The sequence below is a fragment of the Aethalodelphis obliquidens genome, unplaced genomic scaffold (assembly GCF_003676395.1).
Source record: "Aethalodelphis obliquidens isolate GAN/ISIS:26980383/991018 unplaced genomic scaffold, ASM367639v1 scaffold4, whole genome shotgun sequence".
In the NCBI taxonomy this organism is placed as follows: Eukaryota; Metazoa; Chordata; class Mammalia; order Artiodactyla; family Delphinidae; genus Aethalodelphis; species Aethalodelphis obliquidens.
Genome location: NW_020837948.1, coordinates 5,699,896 through 5,713,051, shown reverse-complemented (window position 1 = coordinate 5,713,051; position 13,156 = coordinate 5,699,896). Strand labels below are relative to the sequence as shown.

At 37.3% G+C, this 13,156-nt stretch overlaps 1 protein-coding gene across 4 annotated transcripts in view; it reads left to right on the top strand.

The window, feature by feature from the left end:
• The window catches only part of SEC24A (SEC24 homolog A, COPII component), a 63,200-nt gene that overhangs the window by 10,869 nt on the left and 39,175 nt on the right, over nucleotides 1-13,156 (top strand). For 2 of the 4 annotated variants that reach the window (XM_027097243.1, XM_027097276.1), the window contains exons 2-6: nucleotides 4,204-4,686; nucleotides 8,674-8,844; nucleotides 10,920-10,997; nucleotides 11,573-11,733; nucleotides 12,025-12,197. In XM_027097243.1, coding sequence (XP_026953044.1) covers nucleotides 4,204-4,686; nucleotides 8,674-8,844; nucleotides 10,920-10,997; nucleotides 11,573-11,733; nucleotides 12,025-12,197 — 1,066 coding nt within the window. The remainder of the gene's footprint in view (nucleotides 1-4,203; nucleotides 4,687-8,673; nucleotides 8,845-10,919; nucleotides 10,998-11,572; nucleotides 11,734-12,024; nucleotides 12,198-13,156) is intronic. The other 2 variants (XM_027097254.1, XM_027097265.1) reach the window with 2 other exon arrangements.

The following is a 13,156-nucleotide window of genomic DNA, read 5'->3' as shown; positions in this document are numbered from 1 at the left end:
GTTGCAGTGCGCTGGCTTCTCATTGCGGTGGTTTCTTTTGTTGCAGAGCACGGGCTCTAGGCACACGGGCTCGCGGGCTCTAGAGCACAGGCTCAGTAGTTGTGGCACATGGGTTTAGTTGCTCTGTGGCATGTGGGATCTTCCTGGACCAGGGACACCAGGGAACCCGTGTCTCCTGCATTGGCAGGCGGATTCTTAACCACTGCACCACCAGGGAAGCCCCTAAATTTAATTTAAATAAGGTATAAGACATCTTTACGAAAAAAGCATGAAATATAATTGGAAGATATAAAACAAGTTTTGAATAAATGGAGAGATATATATCATGTTTATGATAGAAAGGAAGTTGTTTTTGTTTATGTTTTTGTTTCTTTCCAGCTGTGCTGCATGGCTTGTGGGATCTTAGTTCCCTGACCAGGGATTGAACCCTGGCCGTCGGCAGTGAAAGTGCAGAGTCCTAACCACTGGACCGCCAGGGAATTCCTGAAAGATTTTCTATCATAAAATGTCAAACAATCCAAAATGAATATATAAATCAAATGTAATTCCTATTGACATTTTACTTTTTTTGTGTGGGAGACTGCATAAAGTAGTCTTATATTTTTGTGTATGTCTGAAAATTTTCATAATAAAAAGGTTTATAAGAAAGATATCATACTTACCTCTCTATAACTTCCCTTTTTTCTCTTAGTATTCTTTTTTTTTTTTTTTTTTCATACGCAGGCCTCTCACTGTTGCGGCCTCTCCCATTGCGGAGCACAGGCTCCGGACGCACAGGCTCAGCGGCCATGGCTCACGGGCCTAGCCGCTCTGCGGCATGTGGGATCTTCCCGGACCGGGGCACGAACCCGTGTCCCCTGCATCGGCAGGTGGACTCTCAACAACTGCGCCACCAGGGAAGCCCTCTCTTAGTATTCTTTTTGTAATTTATTTCAGTTGGTAGATGTACATCTGGTTTATTCATTTTATTGATAATTAGCCCATTGTGTGACTAATCTACAATTTATTTATTCAGTCTCCTGCTGATGGGTATTTAATTTGTTTCCAATTTTCCATTATTATAAACATTGCTGCAACTAACACATATGGATCTATTTCTTTTGTCCTGGAAGGATACCTGTTTTTTTTTTTTTTTTTTTTGCAGAGCAATGCGTATAGACTCTCTCTCCCCAGCTACATATTACTTATGTGTGTATGCTTTTGTAGGCCTCCCAATCCTACCTCTCTCTATATGTGCATATGCTTATGTATGTTTGTATAAGTATTGTGTAATTTATGAAACGATTCAAATTAGGCTGATGATATTTGTACATTGCTTGCATGGATTGAGGGGGTGTGATTGGAAGATACGTATTTTCCTTTTATACCTTTTGAATGTAAAAAGTCCAAAGAAATTAGGTTTGTATGCGTGCCATCTTTTGACAAATATTCATCTTATTTCTTTTCATTGTTTAGTTTTATGGGCAAAAATGACAGCATATTCCTTAGAAGTGGTGATTCTAGAGATTAATATTTTTTAATTAATTAATTTATTTTTGGCTGTGTTGGGTCTTTGTTTCTGTGTGAGGGCTTTCTCCAGTTGCGGCAAGCGGGGACCACTCTTCATCGCGGTGCACGGGCCTCTCACTGTCACAGCCTCTCCCGTTGTGGAGCACAGGCTCCAGATGCGCAGTCTCAGTAATTGTGGCTCACGGGCTTAGTTGCTCCACGGCATGTGGGATCTTCCAAGACGAAGGCTCGAACCCGTGTCCCCTGCATTGGCAGGCAGATTCTTAACCACTGCGCCACCAGGGAAGCCCTAGAGATTAATTTTTTAATAACAGCTTTAAAATGTACAGGTCAATGATTTTTAGTGTATTCACTGAAAATTGCAACCATCACTACAATCAGTTTTAAAATATCTTTATCACCCCCAAAAAAGAAACCCCATACCCATTAGCAGTTACTACCCATTCCCTCCTTCCAGCTGTTGTAACCACAAATCTACCTCTGTGTTTGTGGGTTTTCCTGTTCTGAACATTTTATATAAATGATTTATACAGTGTATGATCTTTTGTGACTAATGCCTTTCAGTTAGTATAAAGTTGGGACTTCCCTGGTGGTCCAGTGGTTAAGAATCCGTCTTGCAATGCAGGGGACGCCGGTTAGATCCCTGGTTGGGAAACTAAGATCCCACATGCCGCGAGGCAGCTAAGCCTGCGAGCCACAACTACTGAGCCCACACCCACAGCTAGAGAGCCTGTGTGCTGCAACTACAGAGCCCACACGCTCTGGAGCCCGTGTGCCACAACTAGAGAGAAGCCCGTGCACTGCAGTGAGGAGCCCATGTGCCACAATGAAGGATCCCACGAGCCACAACTAAGACCTGATGCAATAAATAAATAAACAAACATAAAATGTTAAAAAAACACTAATAATCTCAGTAGTCTTTAAAAAAAGTAAAGTTTTCAAGGTTCATCTGTATTATAGCATGTCATCAGTACTTCATTCCTTTTTATGACCAAATTATACCATTGTATGGTTATGCCTCTTTTGTTTATCTGTTCATTAGTTGATGGACATTTGGGTTGTTTCTCCTTTTTGGATATTACAAATAATGATGTTATGAACATTTGTGTACAAGGTTTTATGCAGACTAGGAGTGGAATTGCTGGATTATATAACTATGTTTAACATTTGAAGAACTGCCAAACTATTTTCCAATGTAGTTGTACCGTTTTACATTTCCACTAGCAATGTATGAGCTTTCCAGTTTCTCCAATCCTTGTCAACAGTTGTCACTTTCCAGCTTTTTCTTTATAACCGTCCTAGTTGGTGTGAGTGGTATCTCACTGTGTTTTTTTTTTTTCCTTGGCTGCGTTGGGTCTTTGTTGCTGCGCGTGGGCTTTCTCTAGTTGTGGTGAGTGGGAGGTACTCTTCGTTGTGGTGTGCAGGCTTCTCGTTGCAATGGCTTCTCTTGTTGTGGAGCACGGGCTCTAGGTGTGCCGGCTTCAGTAGTTGCAGCATGTGGGCTTCAGTAGTTGTGGCTCGTGGGGTCTAGAGCACAGGCTCAGTAGTTGTGGTGCACAGGCTTAGTTGCTCTGTGGCATGTTGGATCTTCCTGGACCAGGGATCGAACCCATGCATTGGCAGGCGGATTCTTAACCACTGCGCCACCCTCATTGTGGTGTTTTTTTTTGTTTTTTTTTGTTTTTTTTTTGCGGTACGCGGGCCTCTCACTGTTGTGGCCTCTCCCGTTGCGGAGCACAGGCTCCGGAGGCGCAGGCTCAGCGGCCATGGCTCACGGGCCCAGCTGCTCCGCGGCATGTGGGATCTTCCTGAACCGGGACACGAACCCGTGTTCCCTGCATCGGCAGGCGGATTCTTAACCACTGCGCCACCAGGGAAGCCCTCATTGTGGTTTTGATTTGCAGTTCTCTAATGACTAATAATGTTGAACATTTTTGCATGTGCTTACCAGCCATTTGTTTACCTCTTTGGAAATATATTTGAATGCTATTTAAAGCCTTTGCTCATTTTTTTTAAACATCTTTATTGGCGTATAATTGCTTTACAATGGAGTGTTAGTTTCTGCTTTATAACAAAGTGAATCAGCCATACATACACATATATCCCCATATCTCTTCCCTCTTGCGTCTCCCTCTCACCCTTCCTATCCCACCCCTCTAGGTGGTCACAAGGCACTGAGCTGATCTCCCTGTGTTATGTGGCTGCTTCCCACTAGCTATTGATTTTACATTTGGTAGTGTATATATGTCCACGCCACTCTCTCACTTTGTCCCAGCTTACCCTTCCCCCTTCCCTTGTCCTCAAGTCCATTCTCTACATCGCGTCTTTATTCCTCTCCTGCCCCTAGGTTCATCAGAACAATTTTTTTCTTTTTTTTTTTTATATTCCATATATATGTGTTAGCATACGGTATTTGTTTTTCTCTTTCTGGCTTACTTCACTCTGTATGACAGATTGTAGGTCCATCCACCTCACTACAAATAACTCAATTTCGTTTCTTTTTATGGCTGAGTAATATTCCATTGTATATATGTGCCATATCTTCTTTATCCATTCATCTGTTCTTTGGTCATTTTTAATTAGGTTATTTGTCTTTTCATTGTTGGGTTGTAAGAGCACCATATGTTTTACTGTATTTTTTAAAGTATTGCTTTATTTGTTTGTAAAACTAATTTTTCCTCTTCTTATTGGAAGGTCCTGTCCAAAATGCACTGATGTCTTCACAAGTGTCAGTGAGCCAAGGATATAATTCTCAGCTTTCAGGATCCTACCCTCATCTAATACCAGCAAAGACTTTGAATCCAGTCTCTGGACAGTCTAACTCTGGTGGTTCCCAGACTGTTTCTCCACTAAGTAATTATCAGGGACCTGGACAGACTGTTTATAGACCATCTGTGGCTTCTGATCCAGTGACACCTTCACTCTGTAGTGGTCCTGTTCCCCAAATGCCACTACCTACTTCTCAGAACCCAGCTGCTACACCAATGCCTTCTGGTAGCTTTCTTCCTGGAGCCAACATACCACCACCCTTGAATTGGCAATATAACTATTCGTCACAGACAAACCATTGTCCTCGTGCGTCATCCCAACCGACCATGTCTGGGAATGCAAATTTGACAAGTCCTCAATATGTTTCTTCTGGAGATGCTTCACTTCAAAACAACTTAATAAAATCAGGTAGAGTTCTTACAGGACTGCTTAAAATGTAGAGGTGGGAAAATTTTGCTTGTTTAAATGTTTTTAAATGACTATTTCAACCTTAAAATCATATGGAAGGCTATTGATTTTTTTGATCATTGTTAATCTTTAAATAGATTACTTCTGTAACCTTTGGGTCAACTTAAAATCATGATTGTTCCTGCTTTGCTTCTTTCCTTTGAAGGTATCCTCTGAATTTCTTTGAGTCACCCATGATATTTCAGGGTTTCAGGTATGCATGCAGAACCACTTAAGTACTGGCCATTACTTTTATTAATGGGTTTCCATCTTGTATTCTAGGGAAGCTTAATCCCTGTGGGCTCTCTTTGGACTTGATCTAAGGCTTTTCTTGTCTATTTGTTATGGCATGGACAATTTTTGGCTCCAGAAACCAGAGAATCTGGAGGGGCAGGTGAAAACAGACAGTACTTTTGGAGTGAGGAGTATTATTGAGCACATCTGTGGTCAGAAAGCAATGCACAGAGATTTATCTCTGTTTTTTTTTAGGAGTTTTATAACTTTAGCTCCTACATTCAGGTGTTTGATCAATTTTGAGTTAATTTTTGTGTATGGTGTTAGTAGGTAGGGATTCAGCTTCATTCTTGTGCATGTGGATATACAGTTGTCCCAGGACTATTTGATGGAAAGACTGTTCTTCCTCCCATTGAATGATCTTGACACCCTTGTTGAAAATCAGTTGATCATAAATGTAGGGTTTATTTCTGTACTCTGAATTCTGTTCCATTGATCTATATGTGTATTTTTATACTAGTACCAAACATCTTGATTAGCGTAGCTTTGTAGTAAGGTTTGAATTGTAAAGATTGACTCCTCCACCTTTTTAGGTTTTCTTTCAAGATTGTTTTGGCTGTCCTAGGTCCCTTGCATTTCCATAAGAATTTTAGGATTAGCTTGTCAATTTTTGCAATAAAAAGACAGCTGTGATTTTGATAGGGATTGTGCTGAATCTGTACATCAATTTGGGAAGAAAGCTATATACTCTTGGACTGACTTTGATCATTTTGTTTTTTAACCTCAGTGCTTGGTCATATACGGTTCAAAAGTAGGTTCATTTAACCGTTTCACTATTCCCTTTTTTATATTAAAATTTGTCTTAAACACTTATCAACATTAATAGTGTTACTTTGAAAAGCATTTCAGATTCTGTATTAGGATCTGCAGGTTGATTCTGCTGAGCAGACATCCTCAAGGAAATGAACTAGTAAAAGTTTCCAAGTGAAATAGTAATATCAGTCATTACCTTTTTATATTCATATGTATTTCTGCATCTAGATACTACATGCACTTCATCAGTTTTGTAGTTTGTTAACTGCTGAAACTATTTTTCTTAGCCTCTTGACTAGCCACTGGCCCTGGTGAATGCATTTTGGACTTGTAAAGATTAAGGCTGCTTCTAGAAACTTAGTTTCTTTGGAGAGATCTTCTGATCCATAATTGTTAGACCTAAAATCCTTCTGATTACTCTTATTCTTATTCATTTGACACCATGAGTGAGCATCAATCGCTTGAAGTTAATGAACATTCACTTCTTTATTAAGGTAACATTTATTATATAGAATTTTAGGTAACATTTTAGGTAACATTTTTAGGTAACATTTATATAGGTATCATTTACTGAATGTTTGTTATTTTCCAGCACTTTACCAAACTTTAATGTGTTTTATTTTATTTAATCTTTACAGCAGTATGTTTTACAGATAAGGAATGTGAGGCTTGAATAATTTTCCCAAAGCCACAAGAAAATAGGTTGGGAAAAGGTACTATTTAAAATTAGGTATAGCCTCTCATTAAAAAGCACGTGATCAATAATCTGAAATATTTTTTTGGCTATAACAGAAGCCGTCAGGTAGAGCACCTTGATTACAGCACAGATGTGGTGAAAGAGACATAAGGAAGTGCCAAAACTTATGAAGGTTTCTATATAAAAGAAGGGGAAAGAAAGATACATAAACTAATAAAATGAACCTACAAGAGATGTATGACTGCCCTTCTCTTTTCTTAATGAGAACTCTAAAAAACTTCCCCAGTTTTTACCTCTGTTTTTTCATCATTGTTAGTAGGTGCCTGATTGTCTGATCTCAGAACTGTATCTAGGGATTTCCTTGGTGGTCCAGTGGTTGGGACTTCGCCTTCCAAAGCAGGGGGTGCCAGTTCGATCCCTGGTCAGGGAGCTAAGATCCCACATTCCTTGCGGCCAAAAAACCAAAAAAACCCATAAAACAGAAGCAATATTGTAACAGATTCAATAAAGACTTTAAAAATGGTCCACATCAAAAAAATCTTAAAAAAAAAAACTGTATCTAAGTTATGCAAATTTCTAATTCACGTATTAAAATTCTCTGACTTTTTTTTTCTAATGGGACACCTTTTAGCATGTAATTAGTTTTAGGGATCTCAGAAGGCAGATTCTGAAACTCTAACTATTAGTGTTCTAAATAAGAGTCATTCAACTTGAAAAAATAATGTCTATTTTATGAAATGTAGCCTATTCTGGATTCAACAATATTCCTCTTAAAGCTGTGAAAAATCTCTATCAGCTCACTTGTATTCTGTTAAACATTAGGTTGTTACATCTTTGTGGCCAGATGTATCAAACATTCTTATTCATGCTGAGTTGCAAATGTACCTTGCCCTTTTGTTCCTTTGACTTGTCTCTATTGCCATAGATATGTATGGGTGCTTCTTTGATAAGGGAGTTACATGGCAGTAATCTTTGTCTTCACCTTTGACAACAGGGCACTGATTAGTCTTGTTGGGAGATCATTTTTCAATTTGGCCCTGGAGAATTTGAACAGTATTGAAGAAACATATTGAAATTTTTCATATTTAGGTATCTTTATTCCTTTGATTTTACAAAATACAGGGTTTTACAAAATACAGGGAGAATATATTATATGTAAAATTTATTACCTATTTCACTTACAAATTCAGAGGATTAAAAGTCTTGTAATGAAAAATTAAATCACATGTATTTTATCAGTAGTATTATCAGTAGTATTTTATCTACTTTATAGACTTTGTTCCTCCTCTTTAGCAAATGAGAAGGTGGAAGCAGTATTATTGATTTGAATGGACAGGTGGTTGTGGGTTTTGGAACTTTCCATGTCACACAGAAGAATTTCCCCAAGGGTAACTGACAATGTTTTTACAGTAGTCAGAACTTACTGTTCTAATAGAAAATTGGTGAAATTGAGGCAGTGAGATACTGGTAGATACAAGGACAAATACCATGTCATTTCTTAGTTTTGTTTGATGGGTACTTTTAAACCTCTTGGATATCAGTGTTTCATAAGGTTTATACGTAAACTTTGGATCATTTCCTGATTTTTAAGCCTAGGGAGTGTTCTTAATATAGTATTTAAGCAATTATTGAAAGTAAACTACTTTTAATTATTATTAGGTAAACACTGAACAGTGTACACATTTATTATCTATTTTAACAGGTTATACCCCCAATAAAAATGAAGCAAAATGAAATAAAACTTGGAAAATTTAGGATAACCGCAATAGTTTGTAGTTTTAGAAAGCTAACTCTAAACCTAATTGATGATAGTGAATGGACTATATTGATAGGTATTCATAAACTTTTATTAATGTTAATTTCTACTGGAATATTTGATGTGGCCTGTTGAAACTGTGACCAGTTAATGAAAAATTAATTAATAAACAGGGCATTGTATCTACTGTATAAGTGATTTGATGCTGACTTTATATTTATACTGCTTTAATAATCGACAGGTAAGAATTATGGTAGGAGAGACTTGGAAATGTGTAAAGTATGCATATAAATTAGAAAGTCATTCATCTGGGAGGTTAACTTATTGCTAGTAATTTTTGGTTTGTAGTTGAAATATAGACTTGGAAGTTACTTAGATTCGGTAAAAGGCTGTTTTGGCATTTTTCTTAAGTTCTTAAGTGTCATGTGAAAAACCACTGTTTCCATAGGATCTGCACCCCCCTTAGTGAATCCACCTCTGCCTACCACTTTTCAACCAGGAGCTCCTCTTGGGCCCCCTCCAACTGGAGCACCACCTCCAGTGAGGGCCCTTACGCCTCAGAAATCAACACATAGAGCTGTGCCCCAGCCCACCTTTAATTCAGCTAGCAACCAAGAAGGTAAGCAAGACAAAAACCAAGTCGCGTCCTAAAGTTTTGACTCAGGGTGGAAAGATGAATATTATCTGAATTCTGTGCATTCAAGTCATATTCTAACAGAAAATCTAGTTTTTTTGGTTAGGGATGCCCCTCAGGAATTTAGAGTTTAAAAAAGTTTCTCGGTATTCCACTGCCCCATTCTGGACTGTGGAATAGCTTTTGGGATCACTGTTGACTTTTTTTGTTGCTGTGCAGATTTTAAAAATCATGGCTATAAAGTTACATGTCTTTTGGGAGAGGGAGGCGAGAGAGGAAATTTTGCTTTTCTGGACATGATGTTAGAACTATCCTTTTAATACATTGGCCCTTTTTTATGGAAGCAGTATTTTGCTTGCCACTCCTACTGTAAATGTAACAAATATTTATGAGCCTAAATAAAAAGTCAAATATACAAACATTTTGATGTTTTATAGTTTTAAAGCATTGTCTTCAGAGGTAACTTTAACATATAAGTTTATTAATTTAAACAAAATATTTTATAAAATAAGAAATTTGATTTTAGCCATAATATAACCATTGCAACAAGATTGGAAATAGGAAAACAGAAGAGGAGGGGAAAAAACCACTGCCCATATCCTACTACTCAATATAATCAATATTATTTTTGTATTTTCTTCTACCATTTCCTTTTTTTAGTATTGTTAGTAGGGAAGAAACTGACCTGTGTATAATTTGAAAAGAATGGTGTTAACAACGAGTAACAAAATGATAAAGCCGTGTCCCACTGGTTGCCACCTGATAATTTTGAATATCAAGCTACAATAAGTATTTAAACTTTTAACCAACTAAAAATATGCTCCATGTTTTTGTTTCTACAAAACAGTTTTACTAAGGTTTTCTGTATCAACTCATGGCTAAAGACCTGGTGGTCTTGAGAATTGGAAAGGAGTTACTAACTTTATGAAACCATTAAACTTATCTATTTGGTGTTAAAACTGTTAAAAGTTAGCACCTTTATACTTAGATGCTAGAGGTTGATACTATTCATTGATTTTAGTTTCTTCTGTACACAAATTAGAGCTAATAAATAGCAGAGGTACATAATGATAAATTTTTATTATTCATTTTAGTGGTTGTTTGCTAGACCAAAGCAATTGTTCTAATTAATATATATCACCTTAAAGTTAACTCTAGATTCTGCTCTGTTCCATATTTTTATTTTTAAAAATTTTTTTCTTGTGTTCTATTTTTTTTGAGTTTTATTTTATTTTTTTATACAGCAGGTTCTTATTAGTCATCCATTTTATACACATCAGTGTATACATGTCAATCCCAATCTCCCAATTCATACCCCCCCCTCGCCACTTTCCCCCTTGGTGTCCATACATTTGTTCTTTGTGTCTCAATTTCTGCCCTGCAAACTGGTTTTTCTAGGTTCCACATATATGCGTTAATATACGATATTTGTTTTTCTTGCTGACTTACTTACTTTTTTTTTTTTTTGCGGTACGCGGGCCTCTCACTGTTGTGGCCTCTCCCGTTGTGCACAGTCTCCGGACGTGCAGGCTCAGTGGCCATGGCTCACGGGCCTAGCCGCTCCACGGCACGTGGGATCTTCCCGGACCGGGGCACGAACCCATGTCCCCTGCATCGGCAGGGGGACTCTCAACCACTGCGCCACCAGGGAAGCCCTTACTTACATATTTTTTTAAAAAGGTTTTTATCCTCATAAATTTATTTCATCCTTAAATAGTATTGATTTTGGTGACTTATTTTAGTGCGTACTGCTCCTTAGAAGTTTTTAATGCTGCTCTCACAACTAGTAAAATCTTTCAGGTAGTATATAATTTTATAAACTACACAAAGTACCATTCTTTTTGGAAGCTTATAAAGTTATTTGAAACTTTTATATATTTTGTATATTTAAAATCTTACATTGTTTGAAATTTTTATTTCAACATTTAACATTTCCTGGATTGTGGTTTAAACTATTTGTCATTTGGAAAGTTATCATAAATTTTAAACGTTAGCTCAAATCTTGCAAAAATTATAATAATGGTTCTAATTTAAATATTGTTAATAAACTTCCTTCTTAGGTATTATACCAAATACCAATAATGGATCTATGGTGGTTCACAATAGTTATGATGAAATTGAAGGCGGTGGCTTCTTGGGTGAGATGCTATGAAAGTTTTTTTGTTTTTTTAAGTATGTGTTCCTTGTAGGAAACAAAGAAGAAAACTTCATAATTATGTCACACAATGATACCTACTGTTAGCATTTTTTATCTCCATGTGTTTAGATTTTTTGTTAGGTTTTTATCCCCTTTAGGACTGGGATTATGGGCTTTATTATTATTATGTTATGACCGAAGAGTATTTTTTTCAATTAAATCTATTTAAATTTACTTATCCAGTTGAACATTTAGTATGTTTTAATTAAAGTTGTTTTGACTTAAATTTTAGTCTGAATACAAAGTTTAGTACATGATATGAGATATGAGAGTAAATTAATTATACTAAACTTATTTTTGTGTGTTTACAGCTGTAGTCCACTTTAGCTAGATTTTAATCATTGCTCTTACTTTGTTACTAGTGTTTATTTGTTTTACTTTACAAAATTGATGAATGAAAGTATTAAATTACCCAAAGGATTTTAGAGTTATGATTTCTATAATTTAATGGATGTGTGTGTTGATTTAAAGTACTCTGGAGTGTTAAATAGAACTTAAAAGTTACCTTGTTTCTAGCAACACCACAGCTTACTAATAAGAATCCTACAATGAGCCGAAGTGTTGGATATTCATATCCCTCCTTACCACCTGGTTATCAGAACACAATACCACCTAGTACAACAGGAATGCCACCCTCTTCCTTGAATTATCCAAGTGGTCCACAGGCATTTACTCAGGTATACTTTTTGTTTTTGTTTTTTTACCTGTATTCCACTTCAGTTTAAACTGTATTCACATGAAAAAATTTTAGGAAGGTATAATGAAAATTTTTAACCAGTTAGAATGGTAATAAATATTTCATAAGGCCTTTGTCCTGTTACATATCTCCAGAACCAAAAAATTGACCAGGAAATCTAGATTACAGTGTTGTTATTTAGAGAGAAATTAAGTAACCAAGTCCTTATACTCTTCTCTTTTCAACTGAAGACATTATAAAGGCTACTTACTTTGAAATTATATATCTTTAGACTCCTTTAGGTGCTAATCATTTACCTGCAAGCATGAGTGGATTAAGTCTACATCCAGAGGGGCTATGGGTTATCAATCTACTTCAAGAAAGAAACATGCTTCCATTGACACCTTTGCAGCCTCCTGTTCCAAATTTGCATGAAGATATTCAGAAACTCAACTGTAACCCAGAGTAAGGCTTCAAACAGTGCTTCTTATTAAATATGACATTTTACTTGTTCTAAAATTCTTCCAGATTATTTTTGAGCTTCATGTGTTACGAACAAGCTATACAAATGTATTAATTTATGAAAGTAGTTCTGCATGCAGAAAACAGCGCTTTGTTAGTTGCCTACTTGATATTTGAAATATTCTAAGTCAAGAAATAGAGGGCTTCCCCGGTGGCACAGTGGTTGAGAGTCTGCCTGCCGATGCAGGGGACGCAGGTTCGTGTCCCGGTCCGGGAAGATCCCACATGCCGCGGAGCGGTTGGGCCCTTGAGCCATGGCTGCTGAGCCTGCGCGTCCGGAGCCTGTGCTCCGCAACGGGAGAGGCCACAGCAGTGGGAGGCCCGCGTACCACAAAAAAAGAAAGAAATAGAGTTGTAACCCCTGATCTGATAGCTACTCTTATCAGCTCTAATGGGACTATGATATTCATTATCATTATGGTGATTACATTATATTTTCAAAGTCCAAAGGACAGAGACTTGATTCTATATAATCCTTTATTTGCTCTCATTTTAAATTGTTTTTCATAACCAACATAATTATAATACTCTTTTCTCTCTTAAAATTGATTGTGAGTTTAAGTGTATATGAAGACTTTCTGATAAACTGAATTTTGTTATTTTTATTTATTTTAAAAATTTATTATTTATTTGGCTGCATTGGGTCTTAATTGCAGCATGTGGGATCTTTGTTGTGGCATGTGGGATCTTTCGTTGCGGTGTGGGGGCTCTTCTCTAGTTGTTGTGCACAGGCTCCAGAGCGTGTGGGCTCAGTAGTTGCAGCGCTCGGGCTCCAGAGTGCGTGGGCTCTCTAGTTATGGTGTGTGGGCTCCAGAGCACATGGGCTTAGTTGCCCTGCAGTATGTGGGATCTTAGTTGCCCAACCAGGGATCAAACCATTGTCCCCTGCATTGGAAGGTGGA